Raw genomic sequence first — 19,350 nt, 5'->3', positions numbered from 1 at the left:
TTTCATCACAATCATGTCGGGTGTTATTTTTATCTTTATGATTTTAAATTTTTTTAATTTCATAAACACCTCAAGTGTAATCTTTATGAGTTTATGATTTTCAAATTCTTTAATTTCACGATCACCATCACACTCACCTACTTTTGGTTATTTAAATAGCAAAGAATCGGACTGGTAAAAACTGAAAAAAAACGAACTGGTATTCCTTGAAGACAGAAATAGCTATTTATATACAGGTTCATAATTTTTGTTTGAATTTTCTGCCTTGTTTTTTCATAGACCATATAGTAATTTTTGGCTTCTAACAAACACAGGAAGCTTCTCTACAATAAGATGGGTCAAACAAAAGATAAAATTCTGTGGTAAATCATTTCTGGCATTGCTCAGATGCACTCCATTGGAGTGGCGAGTCATGTGGCATAGCTGAGTGTGTGGAACTAAAGATCCAATCAACATGAGTCACATACCAAGCATGAGCAAATGGTCACATTAATAGTCCCCAAATACCATGGAAAGAAATTTCTAAACCAGAAGGCCCAGGCGTTGAAGAAACTCGCAAGTGAGACACATATAAGAGTTCGGCCACATACATGTGTGTTTTACTTGATGGGTGGGAAAGATGTCACCACACAATAAGATTACACTTAATCCGAGTGTGAATATACTCATTTTAGTGTGTGCACTGTTTAATTCCTTGTACATACACCGCAAACTTATTGTTTATCATGTCTGGGAGAGGCAAGGGAGGAGAAGGCACTGGAAGAGGTGTCGTTTACGTGGATGAAGGGCTCCAAGTGGTCCATGGTGTAAATTTTGAAGTCTATTTCCAAAATTAAGATGCTCTTAGTAAATTCTATAAATGTTGTAGTGTGTCAAACATTTCACATTTCACGTCCTGTCATTTTCTCAAGCACTGGTTTGGTTATAGTTGTATAAAGCTGTCTTGCAATCAATTTTTGTTTTGTCATAGCTGGAGGGGTGTGTGCATTGATTATATGGGTGAATTTCTTTATTTATTGTATATTTTAATGATACTTTTGACTGTCCCCAGCCACTCCATTTCATTAAATCGTTGCTATAAAGCTTTTTCAACCACTTCGACTATCAGTTTGGTCGTAGATAGGGAGCTGGGTTGATCATATTGCTAAACCAGACTATGACAATTTTTGTCTAGGGATGGTAGCACAGTCCTCAAGAATTCTGTTTTTAGAGCTGGACGAGGAAATCGGAGAAACCCAAGAACGGGAACCCTGACAAGTACAAACCAATCAAAACTTAGGAAAATAAACCCCATATAAAATGTCTAAATAAATTTTGGGATCTAACTTCTTTTTGAGTTTTCATAAGAAACCCATAACTATAGACCTTTTGGAGAAAACAGTTTCATATAAAATCATTTATAAACTTTTTGGACCATGGTGGGACACAAAAAAGGGTATAGCTAATAACCAGAGAGGGGTCCACATATAATGCAATTTACATAGAATTACCAAAGGTGAATAATTCCATTTCTGCTGAAAGTAAAGAGTTCAAACAGGAATTGAAGATAACTTGCAAATGGAACATAGAACGAGGTAAGTGGTAAAGACATAATTGAAAAGAGCTGGATAAAATGGACAAGAAACAAACAAAGATGCAAGTAATCCTTTTAAATGCAAGGTCTGGGAAAATTTCCAAATCACTGTCAGAAGGTGAAATTCACACTGTGACATCAGTAATTAGTTCACTTCTTCCAATCAACAACTTGAACAGATTACAAAACAAACTGAAAGATAACAAAATGGCATCAACTAAATTGGACCCTAAATTTCATTTGTGTCATTTGAACTAGGTTTGCCATCATCTGCATTGAGTAAAAGTTTCATAACTTTCAAACAGATTTCTTTTATAAAAAAATAATGATAAAATGAGGAAATAAGAAATGTTTCAAAAGAATGCTTGATCAATAAAATGTGTACTGGTTGTTTAATTGTTGATGTCCCTGTGCCTTCAACTACACTTTTTACAATCATTAGCATTACAGGAATCTCTTTCCATTAAGCGATGAGTCTAAATATACTGGACAATACTCAAAGATTCCTTCACTGATGAAGTTAACTATCTTGAATGATTAAATTTTCTTCTGGTGCTCTTCGACATCTTTTAGAAGAACAAAAAAGATAAATACTGATTTTACTTTGAAATTCATCCTTTATTTCCCATTTATTTAAATTATTTTCACTGCTTGTAAGCATAAATTAACCTTTGTTCAGATTCAGATTTTTTTTATTATCTATTTTCAAATGTCCTTGTAAATTAACTGGAAGGTGAGCAACTTTATTTTATAATAGGCTGTGAGAAATAATTTTGATATTTCACTGGTGTAAATAAAAATGTATCTAATATTTTTAAATGATTGTGCATCATCATCATACATTATTTCACTGGTCATCAATAGACACTGATAATATACAAATATTTTCACCCATGAGATGAAACATATTAATCACTTGTTTCAACCAATTATCCTCTCTTTATTTTAAGCTAGGCTGAGAATTACTGGATTTTCTGAGAGAAATAATACTGATATTTCTATGGAGTGAAAATATATACTTTTTTTACTAGCATTCACTAGACACAGATACAATTTTCAGCAATAAATTTTAAGTTATTCTTAGACACTTAAAGAGCAGTTAAGTATGGTCACCTCCCTTTAAAGACAACTTGAGGTCAAATCCAACAAAGTGCAATTTTTTACTTTGAACTGGGAACATTTGATTCTTCTGGACTTGAATATTGTTTTAGAATCATTTTGGATTCAATTCAAAATACTATAAGGTCCTTTTAGATTTTCATTTCATGACTTTGATAATTAAATCATTTGTTAAATTTTTCAAGCTTGTTGGTCTTGCTTCTTTCTGTTTGTTAGTTTATGACAATGGAGTCGTAACATTAGACTCTTTCAAGTTTTACACTCACTTGTGTCATCTCTGACCGATATACCAGATTCATTGTTTTGACACGTTACAATAGATACCTTGCCCAAATCATCAACAATTAGGATAGGATGGAAAAACAAAACAATCGGTACCTTTTCATTAGAAGTTTTATTAGCGCAAATGCAGTAGTACACGTTTTTATTCACAAAATGAAGAAAAACTTGGACCACATCCAAGTTGTATACAAATAAATAACAAGAAAACAAAAAAGAAAGAAAGACTCCATCAAACAATTCTTGTTCAAATGTGTAATTGCACTAGAAGTGATGCAGCCTGGACCATTTTGTTCACAGAATGCATCTCCTGATTCTTACTAATAATGAAACAATATATTTATATCATAGCTCTTACAAAGGTACTCTGAAGTCAAGAAGCTTTTCTTTACGATGACAACTGTGAACCACTGATTCTTTTCAATGCTTGTACATATTACCCTAATAATCACTTGATTCCACATATAGAATGAATTATACAAATTAAAATACATGATCCATATAAACCGGTTAATAGTGATAGAGACCAAAGTGACCTGCTGTGATGACCTACTAATGAATTCTTATAGATCTGTAAAATGGCTTTGCCTCAAAATACAATCTATGTCAAAGCCACAACAAAAGGTTTCTTCCATCTCAAAACGTAAGGCATAAACATCCGATAATTTTTTTGTGAACATTTACAATAATTATAGATACTATTATAGCATACATTGTTTTGTAAATTAAATTTCCTCAGAAATTAGTGGTTTTGTAACTGATTTTATGCTAGACTGACTCTCTTGAAGGTTATAATGCACAGAAGAAAGTAGAGTAAACTGCCTTGCCCATATACATAGCCCAGTACCCAATATCTGATGGTAGAAATCAAACCAGCACCCTTCTGAGTACAACAGCTTGACCACTGAGCAACTGCAGTTTCCCTGGGATGCAAAAGAACCAACCATTTGTGGTAATCATGCATAAATGTGCACACATTAATAACTTTCACACTTTAATTTTTCTTAAATGTTTGATTCAAATAAAAGTGAAAAACTACCATGATGATTTAAGATACTGTCGTGATTTTTTTAAAAATGTCTACAAAAACGTGGAAAATTTCTTCCTCATTACCAGTTTAAAGTATAATGTACACCTAAATGCAAACGTGAAGAAACACTAGATGTTGGTCTACAGGAGTAAATTCATTATTTACAAAATCAGGTAAGTAGTGGAAATCTTCAAAGGTAAATGTAATATACCGGTCCATCACTATACAGTATATCAGTACAGTGCAGCCCAGTATCTACCTTTTGGGGGGTGATTACTTTCAAACAAAACAGTTTAATGGCTGAAAAGAACGGCATTAATGTTAGGTTCCACTGTATGACGGCAATATAGGGAACCCACACTATAATGCAGAACTTGGGGTCCATAACTTCCAACTGTGTTATGTACTAAACAGCTTTACAATGAAAATTATTGCAAATTTGATGAAGATGTTTTGTATCAATCCTTGTATAGTGAGAATGGTTATAAATTTGATGAATGGGGAAAAAAAACAAAATGCATGTAAATTTTATCGTAATAATTTTACTGTAAATTTATATTACATGATTATGATAGCCCAATGCTTGATGAAACTTATTAATTCCTGTGTAAGAACACTGATCATGATCTGTCAGCAACAGGTTTCTGAAACTGAATTATTTTTTATTTGCATTAGGTTGGATTCGTATCATGGAATAAGGGACACCTAAGACAACAAGAGTTACTTGAAGGGACTGGCACTCCATTTTTTTCCTTTTAACTGATGAGTTAAGATTTTAAAGATGGCTGCCATCATGGCCATACTGAATACAGGATTGGCACCAATTAGACATAATAAGAAGACTTTTGGTGAAAGCACATTATCAAAAGGACAAGATTTCTTGGTGAAGTACCCATAAAAAAGATTTCAAGCTGGTCATCATGGCGACCATAATGGAAGTCAGTTCAGTACCATATTCATATTTTTTTTACCAACCAGAAATCATAAGAAGTCATTTGACAAGATTTTCAAGATGGCTGCCATATTCCAAGTGGCACCATTTTCAATTCGAACCAATTAAACCATGGAATGAATGAATGTCAAGTTTCAATGTAATCTTTTAGGTAGTTTCATCTGAGTAGCTATAAGAATCTTGTGCTACTGGACAGACAACAGACCATTTTGTAAGATTTTTCTGGTCTATGACTAGGAGAGTCAAAAAAATAGCTCAGCCCTCAAGTGACCCTGTTATAACCCAATGTGTCATGTGATGAATTGCATCTGAGTGTGTTTATACTGGAAATTACTGTCATCACTGATCTCATACACTTTTCTGATAACTATTTGATACAAATATTAAGAAAAAATTTACCTTCGGAGTACCCTTCACTAAATAAGTCTATATGATGCTGAAAGGTTTCCAAAATTCATTTATCTTGGGAAATGTTATTAATGGTATGCCTTAATGTCGGGGGGGGGGGGGGATTAATGCTTAAAAATAAAAACCATGATAATAAATAAACAATTATACAAGACTCCATTTATCACATGATGAAAAAGACATTTATTAAAGCAAAAATACACCCCATAAAATGATGAAAAGAACTGACTCTTATTTCAACTCTTCAAACCATTATGCCTTGTCTTGTACAACATTGTGATGTCATAAGGTGTAATCCAGAAAATGTATATGAACCTATATGACCTTAGCCTTGTGGTAAATTTAGATATCCATTATATCATCATCAAGAGGGGACCCTCACTATAAAGTCCTTCAGTGTACTGGTGTCCCTTTTATAATGCCAGTATAGTCATAATCACATTTTGGTTTTGTTAATCATTACAACTTATTTTATTTGGTACTATTTTAATTCTTGGCTTATAAGAACCAATTATGATGTAATTAAACACTCAGTTTTGTGTTTAAATGTACTACGAGGACGTTGCCTTGTTGGACCATCCCTCAACATAAGTCTTTCTCTTTTAACACGGGCCTCTTTTATGGCGCCATGAACAACATTTTAATGAGCGAGATCTGCATTAACTGACCAGATCTGAATTTCACTGACAGAACTTCAGCCCAGACTTGAACATTTTTTTGTTTAGAATCTAGCAATCTGATCAGCTGAAATTCAGGTTTGACCCAAAAACAGACCAATCAGATGTCTTAAGTCTAAACTTAATGTAAAACTTGCCCTGCTAAAATTGAGACTAATGTAATTACTTGTTTAAACCCAGTATTTATTATCATGGTTTCTTTATATTTGGTCTGAAATTGAAACCAGTGTAATTACTTGTTTAAACCCAGTATTTATTATCATGGTTTCTTTTAATTTGGTCTGAAATTGAAACCAATGTAATTACTTGTTTAAACCCAGTATTTATTATCATGATTTCTTTATATTTGGTCTGAAATTGAAACCAATGTAATTACTTGTTTAAACCCAGTATTTATTATCATGGTTTCTTCATATTTCTACAAAGCAACCATTTTAAACATTAAATTATAGAAAATAAATCAAGATTAAAATGATCTTGACATACAAAATGCTGGACATTAAAAAAATTGGGCAAAGTCAGCAATGGGTGACTTTCTCATGATGTCACTGATATTATGTGTGACATCTGCTGCAATGTTTACAAAATGAAATGTCACACTGGAAAAGAGATCGTGTAATTTTTTTATTTTATAAACTCTCAACTGTTTTGATAGCAAATCAGCATCATTTGTACTAATATGAAGGCTCTTTATGCCAGGAATTTCAGTACAAATTCAATAACCTGTTTATTATATACATTAACTCATTAACCCCTGGAGGTTTTTGTTGTTTTCGCCTCAAATGTGAGCATTAAACACATTTTGGTGGCTATTTCTGAATACATCCTAATACACTGACTTCCAAGAGATTTCCTGTTAACCTAATGCCTAGTTGTGCTAGAAACATCATTTTTCATTGGATATTTCACTCATGCAGGAGCAGAAGGGTAAACGTTCTTTTACTTAATGGACCCATCATTTTTCGTATTGAAACCACTCTTTATTCCAAATGGCCATCTTATCCTACTTTTTGCAAAGGTTCGCTTGTCTGTGTGCAGTTCAGACCAGACTGCCTTAGAGCTGGGGCCAAAAGGTCTAAAATCCAGACACAAAATCGGATTCCAACCATGAGCTATTTTTGGGTGGAAAAAAAATCGGGTCCAAAATATTAGGTTTTTCCCTCTGTACTTTGTAGTGCAACTAGAACATCCAGATTATTTGGTATCATTGTAGAGCTACATCTATCTACCTATCTATAATATCACCCACTTTAGTGTATCATACATGACCTTGACACTACAGAGCTCGGCAGTAGGCTACTACCTCCTGATGTGTAAATGCAGCGCCAGGGGTTAATGAGTTAAATCAACTACACACAGCAATACTGTGCTGTACACTATCACTGATATAATCAATTTTTACTAAGAGTACTGAGGGCTCAGAGGGTTCAGACCAAAAACATTACAAAGGATTGAGACATGTAAAAATAATGTTTGTTTATGACCATAAGCAATTATCAATATCCCTCTAAATATATGAAAAATTACTTAGACATTAAATTATTATAGTGTACTAATGAAAATTATCAATTTTTGTGAATATTTGTCAAAAAAGTAATAACTATGTAATCAGGATTGTGTATTGATGCATCCACCATGTGGACTGGGTCTGTAAGCATGGTTGCATTCAATCCTTGTTCATTTGTTTTTGTAGGATGGTTATCATGCAGGAATTGTTGTATTTAAAAAAGCATAACATTTTCACTCACACTATTTTTCTGTATTGCCAGAATGTTAAAGCAAGACTATACACAAAGAAAGAGTAAACCATATGTCCTTTACCTACCAGAAAAATGGGGATCTAATCCATTACCCAAATGCTACATAAAGATAGGACAGCCTTTCAAAAGACTCCAATCCATTAAAATCATTTAAATGTTCCTGATGAATTTAGATGGCAGAATATGTTGTGTATATAATCACAAGCAATTGTGAATTCTGATGTGTTGAAAGTGATCCCTACATGGAATCAATGAATTAATACATATATTCTCTCATCCTTAATATATCATCTATTTCAGGCAATACATATTAATTACGAAGTCACTGTCAGACCAAAAAAATGTGCTTCAGCTGATGTGGTTGAACACTCTTACCACTGTCTCTACTTTTACCAATTTCTGATACATTATAGTCTACTTCCAGAAAAATGTGATGCAAATTTTTTATCAGTGTTGAGGTCTTAACAATTTACATTATTTTCATATCATCATACAAAAAGGAAGCTTAAGAAAATAATTAAAGCAAATGACTGCCAGCAGCCATATTTTGAAATACAAAAAGAAATTTAAAATTGATTGCTTCAGTACTAACATCTGGCCACTATTTCCCTTGCCATTTTACCTCATCAACCAATCACCTAAGACTATTTAGGTAGCCTAATAAGTTAAGACTATTTAGGTAGCCTAATAAGTTAAGACTATTTAGGTAGCCTAATAAGTTAAGACTATTTAGGTAGCCCAATAAGTTAAGACTATTTAGGTAGCCCAGTCACTTAAGACTATTTAGGTAGCCTAATAAGTTAAGACTATTTAGGTAGCCCAGTAAGTTAAGACTATTTAGGTAGCCCAATCACTTAAGACTATTTAGGTAGCCTAATAAGTTAAGACTATTTAGGTAGCCTAATAAGTTAAGACTATTTAGGTAGCCCAATCACTTAAGACTTGGCAGCAAATCACCTAAGACTAAAAGGCAGCCCATCCCCTGCTGCAAAACTTTGTCAAAGGTCAAAATCCCAAGGTAGCTCATTGACAGGAGTTTTTTAATATTCATGACATGAAATCAGCTAGGAATAAATAATTTTCTCTGATGGAATAACATCAACATTACAAGCTGGACATAGTAAAACATAGTAGCATGGTGTTGATATTTAACTTTGAAAAAGAACTTTTTCAGATCTTTGGCTTTCTAAAAGGCAGATTTTGACTGGCATACTGAACCAAAGATTCTAAATACTCCAAAGAAAAGAACATCAGACTTTGAGGAAAACAGCCTACTGGTGGTACATAGATTTATATAAAGTATTTGCTCTTGTTTGAACCCTCCTACTGATTTTAAAAGTGTCAAGGATATAAAAAGCGTACAAAACTTAGAGATTGTAAATTGATGAATGAAATGACTAAGCTCAATGTCATCAGAGGTTCTCTAACACTGCCAACTTAATGGCATTTAAAACCAAATGGAAAATCTTGATGTAAACAAACAGAACGCTTACTGTCCTTCTCTGGTTTTTAGAACAGTCCATTTCAATAACAAATGTATCATCTGTATCCAATATTTGCAATATCTAGTTTTAATATTTCTAAACAAAAGTGAACAATTAAAAGATGTATGTGTCCAAAGACATACAACTCCAAAATTGAAAGAATTATTGAAAAAAGATGGTGAGCTATATATAGTGCATCTGTTGCTTGAAAACACAAACCTGACCTTGTAATGAAGAAATGACTGTTTGATTCAAAACAAGAAGGTGACAGTGTTTGGTTCTTCCTGGTGACAATCAGGTAAGAAATTATTGATTGATGAAAGAAATGACTAAGTTTTGTAAAATTTTCTATACCCTTGACACTTTTTGTTTTTAAAATCAGAATGGAAGGTGGGAGTGGTGTGCAAACAAATGGGAGGGTGTGCGATTAGTATAAAAGTCTTATTCCTGTCACTGTATAACCTGATTCAGTCCCTGTGAACTCTTTTCAATGTAAACTGCTGGGAAAGCAATAATATAATACACAGATCTAAGACTTCAAGACAACAATGGAACCAGTTCACATAAAAAACTCACTATAGCAGTTGAGGTCCTTAATTATCACTGCATTATGCACCAAACCACAGTATAGCGCACATGATTGAAACTTTTTTTTTATAACAAAGTGCTTGTAAAGGGGATTCCCCTGTACCAAATAAAGTGCTTTGTAAGGGGTTTTCCCCTGTATCAAATGTCAACATCATTAACTGTTTAAATGGTGAGAATCATTTACCCTAGTTTCAAGCTCTGAACAGTACTTTCATGCTCTGTACAGTACTTACAAGCTCTGTACATGCAATCCAGTACTCTGTACAATCAGTTTACACTAAATTCAAAATAAACTCTTATTCTTATCTTTTCTCTCGCCCACAAAAGGCATTCCTATGAATGTACACAAGTATTTCTTAAACAAACAAAACTAAAGGCTTTGATTAATATGTCTAGATATTGGATAATAAAATTAAAATGAAAAAAAAATTCATCCCCAGTTCACGTCACTCTCGAAATGACTATAGTACCAGTCATACAGGTCATGTATGTACATTTTCACATCTTAAATATAATATGAAGGGTTGTTTTAAAATTTAATACTAATTTTGTTCAACCAAAATATATTAAATCTTGTATTTTGAATGTTCTGCACCCTATCATAAAGGAGCTCTCAGATGAAAATTAAAGATCACTATGGACTTTTACAATGGCAGCCAGGTACAAAATTTGTTCAAGAAAAGAGCGAGTCAAGTCTATTTGTTGCAATATAGGGTAGTAAGAATTATTTTATTAACATGTGTAGCTTTCATTGTGACATCAGGAGCACATGACATTCAATCTGCTTTGTACTGGATCATACCTTTAGGTTCATCTCATCCAAAAATGTCCATCTACTTTAACAGTGATTTTGCCATATGTACTTAATGGGGCATGTAAATAATTATCTACCTATGGAATATGGATATATGAGGATCCAAATAAAGTGAATAATTGACATTTAATGGTATGTAGAAACAAATTCTAAAAATGTACTCCCATTACTGAAATAATTGGTGCTGAATGCCCCACATGACCTAAATGAATTTTACTATGATCCAATCACACTCAGTTGTTATACATCTTAAATCAGACATGCTCACGTACAACAATTCAACCAGTGTTTCATTATCTAGCTGATGTAAAAACTGACTGAATGAAGAAAAATAAAGGGAATACAACACAATATCTACTCACACAGAAAGTGACCATTTAACACAACAGACCACATTAAATAAGGCCATATGAATATTCAAGGTTACATTATATAAACTGCAATACACAAAATATCCAAAACAACAAAATAAAATAGAATTGTACATTTTATACTTAAAAAAGTGAAGACATTAATTAATTGGTCTCAATGAGAAAAAAATCTTGTTTATTAACTTGACATGCAAAGTACAGCTTTTCTTTTGTTTCTTGGATAATGAATAATTCATAACCACTAAAATTAGTCACAAAGCAGAAATAACCTACTTTATATATGATGACAATATGACCTGAAAATAAAGACAAATGTTAATCTAGTAGTTTGGATTAATCAGTACAGTACTCTTTAATGTGCTAAACAAAAACCCGCAGGAGAATCAACTTCATTGGGAATTTGCACTCGTGTACCTCAGCAATTAAACTTGACTCCTTAGTCCTGGGTCCAACAAATAGCAAAATCAAATGATAGCCCAACAGACTATCAGGCAATGTCAAGCCCAAGAGACTATCAGGAAAAGTCCTTGTAACTCAGTTTACACTCAGTACCTTGGATGATTGTTTTGTTAGTTTATACAGCATTTTTTTTCATTATTGACATCATTCTAAGGAACTGGAAGCCAAGTAGTCACGAGAACGTACTTGAATATAAAACTGATTTTTCCTTCATTTTTATAAGTATTTCAGAATTTTTCCTTTTTGTGAAATATTTTTATAGTTACAGGGATGTCTGAAAAATGTATAACTATATGGCTTGATCACAAAGTTCAGGAACAAATACTGTATCCCCTGAACAAAGCAGCCAAGCATAAGTATTTCTACTGTCTATAATTGAAAATGTCCAGATTTCATCATACGAACATCATTTTTCTTGTACATCATAATTTAGATGAGATGGCAAAATGGCAGATAAACCATTTTTGAATAGCACTTTGTTATAGAATTTTCTGATCAACCCTCGTATCATGTAGTGTTGAGACCTGAATTCAAAATTACCTATATACTTACTTGTAAGTCAGACCAAACTGCATAGACCCAGATCTGCCATTGCTTAATGCTCTGGCAAATCTGGATCACTGGAACATAGACCACGAACTGGTGGTACATTATGGGTATATTGTCAGATCTGACCTACAGGGGAGTATAAATGGTAATAGCGCAGTCCTGTCATTCTGGTAGCTCCTGGGCTTCAAACACAGGATTTGTAAATCCCTGATGGTTCCTGGTTCCATTCCTGGTTCCAGAATCCAGAGAGTCAGTTTTTTCTGGGCTTTCAAAACTCTCTCCAAATATATTTTGAGTGAAAACATTTTTTATATTTAATCTGATATAATGGTATCAGTGTCAGGTTTTTTCTCAGTACTACCACCACCAATTTTTCAGATCCATCTTGTATTGAACCTAATGTAATATCATTAGCACATTTTGACATTTTTGTCAGTCAAGCACCAATGTCATGTGGAAAAATCAGTAAAGCACCAACGTCATGTGGAAAAGACAAAAAGTTTCATTTTCTTCTAAAGAAAATGAGTCTGTTACTGAATATTAGATTGTCTTCAAGGACATTACCATGACAAGAAAGAAAGCATGTTGGCTTTACACACTTAATATTGTCTGCTTTACCCACTTAATATTGTCTGCTTTAAACACAGAATATCATCTGCTTTAAACACTGAATATCATCTGCTTTAAACACTGAATACTGCCTGCTTTAAACACTAAATACTGCCTGCTTTAAACACTGAATACCGTCTGCTTTAAACACTAAATACTGCTTTTATAAACCACTGAATACTGCATGCTTTAAACACTAAATATCATTTGCTTTAAACACTGAATATTGCCTGCTTTAAACACTAAATATCGTCTGCTTTAAACACTGAATACTGCCTGCTTTAAACACTAAATATCGTCTGCTTTAAACACTGAATACTGCCTGCTTTAAACACTAAATATCGTCTGCTTTAAACACTGAATACTGCCTGCTTTAAACACTGAATACTGCTTTTTTAAACCACTGAATATTGCATGCTTTAAACATAAATATCATTTGCTTTAAACACTGAATATTGCTTACTTTAAACACTGAATAATGCCTGCTTTTTGAAAACCACTCAACATTACTACCTGAATAGGTTCCTCTCCAAGGAATGAAGACTTAATTGAGAAATCATGCAAAGAACAATCATCTTTTCAACCAACAAAAAAAAAATGTATACAAGTTGTGACATGTTTATTTAACATTATAAAGAAAACGCAATGGCATGTTATAGTCCAAACAAAATAAGGATAAGATGAATACAATCTATTAATAGCATCCAAAATATGAAACAAAACTAGAATATGGACATGGAAAAGGGCAAAAAGATGAATTGGCAACTTGTATCAATTTATTCAAAACAGGTTTATATGCTTATGTTCTTTTCTTTTTAAAATGTCAAAATGTGCTGATTTCTAATCTGGCAAGTTACATAAAACCTTTTTGTTGTATTAAGAAGGAATCTTTTCCAGAAGATGAAAGTGGCCATCCATGTTGAATGGTACTTATCTATCAGACTGATAAATTAACAGTTATCACTAAAAACATGCAAAAACTTAACTGAACAGTTGAGTTCCAGCAACCTAATAAATTAAAAAAACTGGACACTGCAGGGTGTTACGGTAAAACTCCAAAATACCGCTAGTGTTTGAAGGGCAATATGCTTATCCACGTTAATGATGTTTGGACATCATAGGCATGAGAAGATCTGACATCAAAAAGCATGTTGTTGTGCATACGAGTGATTAAAGTCCCAGTCAAATATGATTAAGTGGAAAATTGTACAGCTGGCACAATAATGCTGGTGGTAAAAATCGAAGTACATGAAACAATGATGGCATATACCTAACTTTATGTTGCCACCACTGACATAAACTTGACATGAAAGGCAAGTTGAGTATGCTATACACTGATATTTAATATATCCTAAAACATTTTATATTTTAAAACTATGTACAATTAATAATTCAAAATGTCTACAATATGTTGAGAGAAATTAGTTCACATCCATAAATTCCATACAACTTTTTCACGGTTATCATCAGCTACATGGAGATGGCAGCAAAATGCATTTATTCTCGTTCAGTATGAAAATATAATTCCAATCAAACCACTGCTAAGCAAACATCCTTATAAAGTGAGAAAATTGGCCCTCTGAAGACAAACAGTTGTTTAATACAAGCTTATATATAATTATTCTGGTTTATGGGTCTGAAGTACTGGCTGTTCAAGACAGGTGACTTATTAATACCGGTTACTTTTAAGGCAGATGCAACTAACTTTTAAACAAATAAAAGTTAGATATTGCCCAAGTTATTTCACAGGTTATGTCTGTTCAATCACCAGCATTTCCTGAGTAAGTGAAACACAATGATAATGTGAACACATCAGAATTTTGTCATGGATCTGCTGTTATCAGAAAATGCTTGCTATATTTAAATTTAGCACTCAAGCCAAGTACAATGATCTTGGACTAGTCAAATGATTCTGATTTGACAACACCAATGCCCTGCCACCCCACTTTCTGTATGACCATGAAGTCAAATATGCATTAGAAATGGACCCTAACATATAACTTAATCACGGTCAATGAATGATGAAATTTATCTCAGTGACCTACTTTGGGTAAAATAATATTGTACTCACCAGGATGCATCTACATACCAAACTACATGCTTGGATGGCCAACAATGACTTAGAAATTAACCTAAAAATAAGTTTTACTTAAGTCAGTGAAGAAATCAAGGTCACTGTAACTTTTGGCTAAATGGTGTTCAACTCACCAAGAGCAATCTATACATGCCCAGGAAGCTGGTCCAAACACAAAACCTAATGATGTCACTTAAGCATAAAATTCTGGTTGGAGTAACTTATTTTGTGTACAATGATATTGCACTCATCAAGATGCATAAAAAAAACCAAGCAGCATGATTTCTAGGACTGACATTGCCTGAAAAACTGACAAAAACACAAAACTGAAGTCATTGAAGCATGATAATTATGTCACCTTGAACTACTTTAATTGATACATGTGGTACTCACCAAGACACATCTAGATGAAAACCTGCATGGCTCTGGGACTTGTAACGCATTAGAAAGTCATAAGATACAGATGTATGGATGGGGGTACCACTATAACCCCCTTCCACCTTGGTAGCAGGGCATACAAAGAATCAATAAAACTATTTAAAATACCACGTTAAAGTTGACTAGAGATGATGATAAATTGTCATGAAGTTTACCCAGTTTAATATTCTAAAGTCTCTAATGAATTCTAAACAGTAATTTGACTTGTCATCTATAAGTATATATAATCTGCCCAACTCGAACCTCCATATAACCAATTCTCTTGTTTATATGAAATGCTTCTTTGGTTCAAAAACTAATATGTTTAATTGGCAGTCTCACATTCTAATATCAAAAGGATGAGCAGATTCCATCTATTCATTACTTTAATATTATCATCTTTTACTTGATTACGATCGGCCTTCTGGCCTTATCTATGCTAGATTCAAAACTAACTTCTGCTTAAATGATATGATTGTCTGGAAAGGGAAATCATCATGTAATAGGATACAATAGTTATCAAACTTCTCGCCCCAAGTTACTTTGTTCCCTTACACTGAAAATCTGTGATACATAATATAGACTGGGAAATATGCTTTTAGAAGAGGAAATAAGGTATGTAAACAAAACCTTTTAAAACATTAACTGACATGTGAGGCATATCAGTGTCACTTTGGTTGTAAAGATCAACAAGAGCAATTCAAAATTAAATTATACATAAACAAATTGACACATACCGCTATTCATGGTCCATTTTACTACTGTACACATGCTGCTCTAAGTAATCATTATAGACATTATTGGAGGAATTGAGGTGCTGATTTCCTTTAAAAAGCATTTTCTGTTATTGTTGGATGCATTACCATCAGTGAACTAATAACGAAGAGATATAACTACTCAAAATTTCTAAACATTTACCTATATCTTTGTTGCCCCCCTCCATCATGACCTAAAGAAGTGACTAAAAGGCCAGTGAATCTATACTTTAACAAGATGATACAAATAATTCTCTCTAAGATAATGCATCTGGCCCAGACACAAATAAATAAGGTATTGCCAAGACTGATGGTTTGGAAGATTGCACTGATTCTAATTTACATAAACTCGGCTGGAAGAACACAACTCCAAAGATACTGCTCTTCATGGTTCTTGTTATAATTGTAAACAACCTGCTCTAAATAATCCTGATAATGTTTTCTAAATTTTGTTTTTCTGTAACTAGAGAATTTATATCAGGAGCTGAAACTTTATCTGAGGAGTAGTTGTGATGGTTTTGCTTCAAAAGCATCTTCTATCATCTGTGGAACAATATCTCATGGAGACACTACTATTTGGTCCAATAATCTACCTCGATTTGAGTTGCCTCCCTTTAAAAAAAAAAAAAAACAAACCTGAAAGGCCAAACAAATTATATTTTGCTACATTCTTTAGTAAAACCATGAAGACCATTGCTATTATTAGTAACATGAATGGACTAAAATGCTCCAATTCACCCCCCATCCAACAAAAAGCATTTGTATAATTAACTGTGAGGAAGCATTAATGGAGTTCCCTTATAGGGATACTTTTGGTAATGTCAAAGTACAAAATGTAATTAATCTCATAACAAACAAGTTTTATAAAATGACCATAGTCACCTAACAAGTCATAGCATTTTGAAAAAATCTGCACTAACTTTATGAAAGAAAAATCTAAATTGGGAACAAAGTTATGCATTAGCTTCATGAAAGAAAAATCTGATTTGGGAACAAAGTTGTACATTCTAAATCAGGTTTTCTACAATACTAACAAATGATTCCTTTTTGTTAAGCCCAACTTTTATTTAATAAGAAATCTTCAACCAAAATAAATGGTGTCAACCATGCAAAGATCTGCACTTCCGAGTTGTCCATCGATATATCCAAAACTATGATGATGAAAAAATCTATCTGAGGTCATTCATCATATACATGTGCAACAGTCAACATATATATATATACCTGGTGTAAGGCATCATATATATGAACCTGATTTACTACAGTAACGTCGAACTAGTTGACACTACAAAAGCTACATGCAATGAGGTGGCAATGAAAGAGTTACAAATCAAAATGGAACCTTTTTTATTACTATGCAGTCATTAACTAATTTCTGCATTTATTCTCAATCAATTTTTAATTCATGTATTTTGAAATGTATTTGGTCTCAAATACATCTTCAAAACTTCACTGTCTGATGATAACCAGCAAAATGATTTTAATTTTTGTATGCAGTAGCAACTTCTCTTTTATTATTATGACAAACATTTTGTCAAAAGGTTCAATAAAGGTGAAATACTGTATGTACTTGCTTATCAGTCAAGACCACAATGAGATCAGGGTCTATACAGTGTGCTCAGATGATTACTCCTAACAAACTGCAATGACCCAGATCTGCCAGCACATTATGTTATCGCAGATCTGGGTCTGTGCAGTCTGCAGTTGGATTCTGCTTAAACATATACAAAATGACCAATTGTATTTTGCCTCTTAACTTTTCTTGCTAACATGTAGTGTTGGTCTTGTTTGTTTGTTATAATATAAGCCAATCTGCATGACCTTTGGCCCAGCAAATTCCTACATTTCTAGAATACTTTTGCAATCATTCCTAACACACTGGATGAAACACTATATATAATAATGATTGACCATTATGTCTTACCGTAAACCAATGTGACACAACATGTCTCAATACTAAGTCAAATAAACAGTTCATGTGTTTAAGTCCTTCCATAATAGCACCTCTGTGATGCAAAACTTGTATCATTACATGTGATTTGTCCTAAATCAACACTGTAGCACATTCCTTCTGTGACTGACTGTATAAAGCCATTACTCCTCGTGTTGAATCTGGCCATGAAATGAACTGCAATCCTGAATTCAGATTTTTTTAATTATGGTCGAAACACAGTTATTCCATGAGACTTGCACATCTAATGGCATGTTATCATATATGACTGTACACAATCACTCTGTAACGTCATTCAGGCTTCTGGTGCCCAATTAGTATGTTAAAGGAAGTATCGGGTTTAGAAACAAAAAAGTAGTGTACTAAAATTGGTGAATACTCAAATCTTAATCAACTTTGAAAATCCAAAGACCTGCTTTGATGACTAATATCCAGAAATGGATGGGGTCCATTCCAAAGTGCAGAAGATGTAAAATGCTCAGTACACCTGTTCAATGGCACAATGTTTCTGATGTGGTTACCATTAAACTGCATACATGAAGGTCTAGGTACAACAGTTCAACTGTTCTTAATCTAGTCACCATGCATCTGTGTAACGGACATCACATTCTTGTAAAGCAGGCAGTTTCATCTGCAAAGACACAGAAGGAAAAAATAATAAATTCCACATTATTATTTAATGTTTAATTCACATATAATCCAACATAAATGCTAAAAAATATCCTAGCATTACTTTATTAGAATCTAGTCGGCCCATTTGATCTAGATAACATGTTCATTAAAAGTATAAACCTTTAAAAAATCATATTGCATCTTCCTATGAGCCTGCAGCAGAGATCCCAAAATGTCCAAGAATGCTGCACATTATAAATAAATAAGCTCAAATGACCATTTGCTAACCTGACCATGTCGGAAACTGGATATAAGGTGCCTATAACCATCCTATGCAGATTTGGAATCAAATTTTCACAATTGTTGAAACTCATAGATCTATTGCTACAAAGTAATGACAACCAAGGTGTGAAAATATGTCTCCTGAACTAATCAAAACCCTATTACAAAATGACTGCCCCTGGGTCTGTATTTATTATCTTACATAAGTCCCTTACACCATGTGCTTTGTGTATTAAATGGCAGTGCATTACCACGATATCAAATTTTTAGAGCAAAATTTGTGTAGCCTAGAAACTGATCAAAAAGAAGAAAAGAAAATATACTAGCAATTAAAACTAACAACAGTATCACCTAAGATTTGTTAGAGGACCCAATCAAATAACATTTTACAGTCAGACATCAGACCTGCCAACCCTGAAGAGACTGTCTCAATAAGGCAGTTGATATTTTCCATAAAACTGACCAGATTTCAGTAAGGTATAACAAAATATTAATAACTGCTATTATAAAGCTGGAAAACATAATTAAAAGTTTGACACATCAACGATAAACATTATGTTCAAATGAAAAGTTTGTAAAGTACATGT

General features: G+C 33.2%; 1 protein-coding gene across 1 annotated transcript in view; it reads right to left on the bottom strand.

Annotated features, from left to right (window-relative positions):
• Window positions 1–3,067: 3,067 nt before the first annotated feature.
• The window catches only part of LOC149785850 (C-Maf-inducing protein-like), a 225,754-nt gene continuing 209,471 nt past the window's right edge, over window positions 3,068–19,350 (bottom strand). The window contains exon 19 of the mRNA XM_089979809.1: window positions 3,068–18,500. Within this exon, the coding sequence (XP_089835935.1) occupies window positions 18,447–18,500 (54 nt within the window). The 3' untranslated portion in view covers window positions 3,068–18,446. The remainder of the gene's footprint in view (window positions 18,501–19,350) is intronic.

This window comes from Sinohyriopsis cumingii, chromosome 13 (assembly GCF_028554795.1).
Source record: "Sinohyriopsis cumingii isolate HCF-2022 chromosome 13, ASM2855479v2, whole genome shotgun sequence".
NCBI classification, from domain to species: domain Eukaryota; kingdom Metazoa; phylum Mollusca; class Bivalvia; order Unionida; family Unionidae; genus Sinohyriopsis; species Sinohyriopsis cumingii.
The sequence above is the reverse complement of the archived record's forward strand: the minus strand, read 5'-3'. Positions and strand labels throughout refer to the sequence as shown.